Below are 6,297 nucleotides of genomic sequence, written 5' to 3'. Positions count from 1 at the left end.
AATCTCCTATGTGCATGATGTGTATATGTACATTCAACTTATATGTCTGCAACTAAATCATCAAAACATCCTGAAAATACTTAGCATGGCAATATCCTTACGTCACGTTCATACTCCACTCTCCTCTTGTGCTCCTTTGGTATCATGCTATCACAGCATATCCAGGTAGAACACAACACATAACCCAAGGACTAAGATACAGGGGCCAAACACTGAACAATGCATTAGCCATATGTGTAACTAGTTTAGAAGAACTTCATGCTGCTGGCATAGAGCTAACTCCTCTGGAGTGTTTGCTCACTTTTAAAACAGGTCACTATGATCATTACTTCCCTATACTCACATGCTGCGTGAAAGAAGACAGCAAATTCAAATACTCTTCGAAGTGGTACTTCATGGTCAGCTTGGTGACAGAATGCGGAGAATTGTGAAAGGTCTTAGCTTTTCCCGTTTCTGTGATTGTTTCCAATTCTTTCAATTACATTCTTGTTTCATTGCTCCCCAAAGTAGTACATCTCTGACAACACTACGCTGTCTAAAAAAATCACATTAAAATAATTTTCCTACCATTACCAAAAGCCCATCAGGTGAGTTTATACAGGAGAACTGCAGCACAATGGAGAACAGTTGTAACAGCTCCAATTCTCCTGTACTTCATCTTCATTTCAAGAAGTACTGTACAGCTAGTCCTGCAGCTGCAAACCTCCTAAAAACTTAGGTTGCTCTCCTGACTTTCTGAATTATCTCTACCTTTTTCAGAACAGTAAAGGAAATGGTAACCAAGTGTGGCTCCACCCATAGCATTTAGACAAAAGGCTGTCTCACAAGATTTAAGGAGACAACTTATGTTGTTATGTTATGAAGTATCACAAGATACTTCAGGATACAACTCATGATTCTCTTACACACGTATTTCCTAAGACTTATTTCCTGAAACCGTTAAATTATCATTCAAAGTTTTCACCATTATCCCACCATTATCCCCACTGTTATATTCCAAGAAAAAAACCAACAAACCACCACAACTCAGTGAAACCTGCAGACTGTAACAGAACATACCCATCTTCATCTCTTCTATAACATACAGACACAACCTGAAAGATCACCTACAGTGAAGACAGGAAAAAGCTGTAGCGAGCCACTGCACCCACAAATTTTCAAAACAATGTGATTGCTATTTGTTCTTACATCACACTGGGGCTAAATGCTCCCAGCAGTCCAGACCAACAGCCTTGCCAATCTCATGTTGTGGGGTTTTTTCTCTCTCTCTATTTAAAAAAAAAAAAAAAAATCGAAGAGCTGTCTGAAAAGACAACAACTGTTAGATGTTTTAACATAGTAGTTTTAACATAGTAAGGAATATATTAATCTCTCATATTGTAGCTTGAGGTTGTAAACATACAGCTGTGTTCATCTGGTTACACAAAGGTTCAACTGCACCTCTTGGGACACAGGGAAAACCTCACTTTAAAAGAGCTGCAACACTGCTCAGTCTTTGCCATCACGAGGGACTGGCTCACTGTGATGTAGGAAACCCAAGGTACGACACATGCAGGACAGGAAGCCTAAAGGAGGTTGGCCAGATACTAGCAGGAATTTCAGATTCAACCCTGTAACCCAGTAACATGGATTTTTTTCCTTTCATTTTCATTATCTGCGTCTTTAAGTAGGTTTGTAACACTTTTGTCCATTTCAGAAATATTTTAAGTTTAATTAAAACTGGCTTGGAGTGATGTTCCAATAACTAGATAGCACCAAAGCACTTCTTACACAAGGCTGTGAGCCAGTTCTATAAACCAGAGTATTTGGATAATTTTAGCAGTTGTTTCACTCCCCAGCATGTTTTCTTGACCATCTCATCTCCAGCTGCCCCAGATGAAATAAGAACCAATATAACTGTCTTGCAGTGAGAGACAAGAGGCTCTACAGCATGAAATGGGTGTCCCATGAACTCTGCTAATCCTCAGAGACTTCATCACTCTCATTCAGTGTTTTAAGTCCACTATTTACTCCTAATCTAGATCAGTCCACTTGTTCATTTAAGCACATTAAAGAAGCTCTTCCATACCTAATATTGTGTCCCTCCAGAAGATAATTATTCACTGAAACAAGTCCCCTTTTAATATTCTCTTTTGATAAGCTAAACATTCCTTCAAACCTGAAAATATTTTCAAAGAAGTTTCTATAACTCATACCATTTTTTCAACACATTTTAAGTATGGCCATTAGGAATGGCTGTCAAATTTATTTAATAAGAAGTATTTTACATAAGCAGGGCTGACTATTATTCACAGGAATTTGTGCTGGGACTCATGCTGTTCAACATATTCATAAGTGACCTGAAAATGGGAGTGAACAATGGAACAAAAATCTGCTGATATTAACTGATTGAGGCAATTGTTAATTACAGAGCAAAGAGAAGGGCTGACTGACAGGAACTGCAGAGGGATTTATGAGACAAACTGCTTGGGCAATATGACAGAAGATAAAAAAAATATCTAGACAGTGATACATGGGGCTGGGCGGGGAAAACCCTACTTTCCACATAAAACAGAAAGAGCAAATAATTCCCAATAAAGGGAAGAACTTGGGATTATAATAAATAGTTCCTGAAAACAACTTGCTTTTTTGATTGCTACTAAACTTTGAGCTAACAGAATGTTGGGAATTATTAAAGAAAACACAAAAAACTTTCTGAAGTCACTACATAAATCAAACATGCACTTTATCTTGAATTTTGCACGCAGTCCACGTGCACTCTCTTCCCCTAAAAAGGATGTAGAACTGAAATGCTGCCACAAGGTTGTCAGTGATGTCAAGTGGCATCTGTACAAGGCACGATCAAGTAATCTAAGGACTCCTCCTTTTGGAAGAGAGGTAACTGAAGATTTAGTGTGAAGACAACAGATAATGACTGAAGTCCATAATGTCAGGAGCAGCCTCAAGAAACTGCATTGAGAACAACGCAGGATTTATCTAGTGAAGGTAGAAAATGCCACTTTTAGATCGAGGAAAAAAACCAAATGGTACTGGACACAGCTGGGTGCTGTGGATGCAAGGAGTCTGCATGTGTTTAAAGAGAGAGTGCATAAACTCATGGAAGAGAAATCCATTGAGGCATTGACACTCACTAACACAAGGACAGCAATTCTGGCCCAGGAAGCCTATGCAGAAGTCTTGAGCTCTAGTTATCCAGGTATAGTGATTTAAAACCGTACCCTTTTTAGCTCCAGCATCACTATGTCAGCATCACTACCAGCTCAGTCCCTATCACTAAATAAATTCATTAAAGTTCACCAGAAAAAACAGGACCTTGGTTCCCCTCCAACTTCCAGCTAGAGACACTCTCCAGACATATGCATTATTCATTACAGATGCAGATACAGAATAAGGTACATTTTATGCACATTTAATAAGAAAGCCCCACAGGGAAGAAACAAAATTCTGCTTCCAGTGATCATTAAAGCTACCAAGACAACTATTTTCAGCCAAAAAAATCCAGACAAGAAGTAGCATACACTAAACCAATACAAAAGCAATCATCAACTGGAAGCACTAACAAAACTGTTGTCACACAGGAAGGCTTAATGAAAAGAGGTTGCATGATACGAGCAGTCTGTCCAGATAACAAATCTGAACATGCTTGAAATAGATGGAGGTAAGCTCTGGTATGTCATGCAGACATAGCCTTTTCAGACCTATGCAAACAACCTTGAAGAGAAGATTAGCAGAAAAGATACAGTATTTTATGATTTTAACTTTGACCAAAATCAAACTGAACTTGAACTCAAAGTTCATTCCTTCAAAGGATGAAGACAGCTTAACAGACTACTGGCAGGACAGCCATACACAAAGGGTACACAAATGCATGAAAATTTTACAGTCCTGAATTTATGCCAGTCTTCCACTTCCTAAATACAAATACAGTAAGTAAAATATTCCCAGCTATTGTTCATATCCTCTGCGTCCTAACCTAGTATACTGCCTTTTCAGCTTTTAAATTAGACTGTCCAGGACAACGCATTTGTCAACATGACTCAGCACATCTGTTTACCAACAGACTGCTGTAAAAGAACAGAACGAAAGCAGTTCTGCAAAGAAAGGGTCTTACCTTTACAGATCTACAGCCCTTGTTTTGGGGAGGAGGGGGGACACAACAACAACAACAAAAAAAGACAACCAAAACCACTAAACAACTATCTCCTAACCATTAAAAACAAATGCAATACCATGTGTCAGGCTTTTCTTCTGAAGTATGTGTGTTAAACCAACAGAATAAACAGTGAAAAAGACAAAGGAATTAAGATTCTAAAAAGCCTACTGCGAACTAGATTAAGCTACTGACTGGTTTGAGCGCTTACACATCCACATCCAGGGTTTTTTTTTGTAGTCCCTTGGACATTTTAGGACCACAAATAAGCTTGAGTTGCTAAAAAGCCTATGCAGAGTTTTCCTCGTGTATCTTTCTGAAATTATGTGAATGTGTCAGGTTAAGTAAGAAGTAACACAATTATGAGAAGCCTCCTAAGAATACAACACAGTTCTCTAAAAACTGTCATGTATCGTTCCTAGAATACTTAAATTTTATTGTCATACATGCGGCTGTAATTGTAGATCATTAGCTGGAATTCCTATGTCAGGAAAACAACCATTCCTAGTACTTCAGGTAAAGGTGTATTTCACATCTGATTTTGTGGAGTTCATGTGGCTGAAGCACAAGGTTTTTAGATCCCACATCCCTTAGATAAGGGAGAAAGTTGCATTAGAAGTGGAGTCTGTGGTTACACCAATACTTTAAAGTGTTTAAGATGTCTCTTTATGGTGTATTCTGTTGCTTATAACTTCATCAAACATTAGTGAATTTTGCTGAGTACCTGTGATGAAAATTCCAGACTTAGTTTGATTTTTCTAAAATATATTTTTTTCTGGAAGTCATATTTACAGAATGTTCAAAACAGGACCATAATTCACATACATGAACTGCTATAGAAAAATCACTGTATTTGTCTTTTCTTGGCACTAGAAAATAATTACAATAAATTATCTTATTGTTTCTAATATATCGCTTAAAGAAAACATAATTAAATACCTTCTTAGGTTAAGTCCTTCTTTTAAAGACCACATCACTAGAAAGATATTCCAGTGTCTGAATGGCCTTGTTTAGTAGGAATCTGGTTCTTGCAGCTTTCCTCAGAAATGCTAGCACAGTTCAGTAACAGGCAGGAACTGAGAGTTAAAAGTGCTGCTGGGGAAATAATGATCTAGTGTGTCTACATGAATAATACTGAAAAGACAAGTCAATCAACTGAATTGACTACTCAGTTTGTATCTGTTTTCAAAGTACTTACAAGAAACTGACACAAACCAAATACAGCTTAAGATACCAAGTTATGAGGTACCTGAAAAAACAACCCTGCAAAAATGAAAGCTACATGACTGAGGTCTTAAATCACACTCAAGACACTTCTGAAACCCAATGCTCTTGCAAATTCTGAAGACACCAAAAGACATACTTGTAGTTTCAGATGTCAGTAGTGCCAAAAAGTCACAGATCCTAGACAGCATATAGCTTAAAAATCTCCACCAGGTCTAATTTTTATAATTAGGAAATGAAGTGAACCATACCTTCTATACAGTGTTCTTCAGGCACACAACATTATATTACATTAGTGCTTGTTGGTCAAAATGAGCTGCAGATAAGTAAAGTAATTCTTCACACTCACCTAAATATGGAATCGTAGGAACCATTTTTAAGCTTCTGATGTACTCCCGTGTCCTTTTATAATTATCTTCCTTAGACAGTAAATAGTCTAACTTCTCAAAGGTGGTCTTGTCTTTGCGATTCAAAAGCTACACAGAAAAAATGAAGATCATAAAATGTTAAAAGGCGAATCCACACAAAGACAACAATAAATAATAAAATGTGTGGAATAATTTTTACCACAGTAAAAAAAAGCATAGTCAAGATTATATTCATCATCACTACCCAAACAGCACAATATTTGCAAATGTGCTGCCTGTTAAAAAAAAAACCAAACAGCAATTCAGCATGTCTTCAGATATGAACAAATATGATTATTTCTGAAGGGTTTATCAATTATTCATATATCACTACCTCAGAGTTTTGAATAACCTCAGCAATATTACATTTTTAGAAGGAAAAACATATGTTATTATACAGTCACTAACATTCTCATAGTTTATCAGAATTGCTCAAAATTCTTTTAATTTGAAGGTAGAAATATCAATGGAAAACACTCTAAATGCAAATTGTGCCATTTCAACAATGCCTTATTA

At 37.0% G+C, this 6,297-nt stretch overlaps 1 protein-coding gene across 13 annotated transcripts in view; it reads right to left on the bottom strand.

Moving 5' to 3' along the window:
- Positions 1 to 6,297, bottom strand: part of RALGPS1 (Ral GEF with PH domain and SH3 binding motif 1) — a 120,311-nt gene that overhangs the window by 79,372 nt on the left and 34,642 nt on the right. For all 13 annotated transcript variants that reach the window (XM_055793870.1, XM_055793871.1, XM_055793872.1 and 10 more), the window contains one exon: positions 5,724 to 5,850. In XM_055793870.1, the coding sequence (XP_055649845.1) occupies positions 5,724 to 5,850 (127 nt within the window). The remainder of the gene's footprint in view (positions 1 to 5,723; positions 5,851 to 6,297) is intronic.

Source organism: Falco peregrinus, chromosome 1 (assembly GCF_023634155.1).
Source record: "Falco peregrinus isolate bFalPer1 chromosome 1, bFalPer1.pri, whole genome shotgun sequence".
NCBI lineage: Eukaryota > Metazoa > Chordata > Aves > Falconiformes > Falconidae > Falco > Falco peregrinus.
The sequence above is the reverse complement of the archived record's forward strand: the minus strand, read 5'-3'. Positions and strand labels throughout refer to the sequence as shown.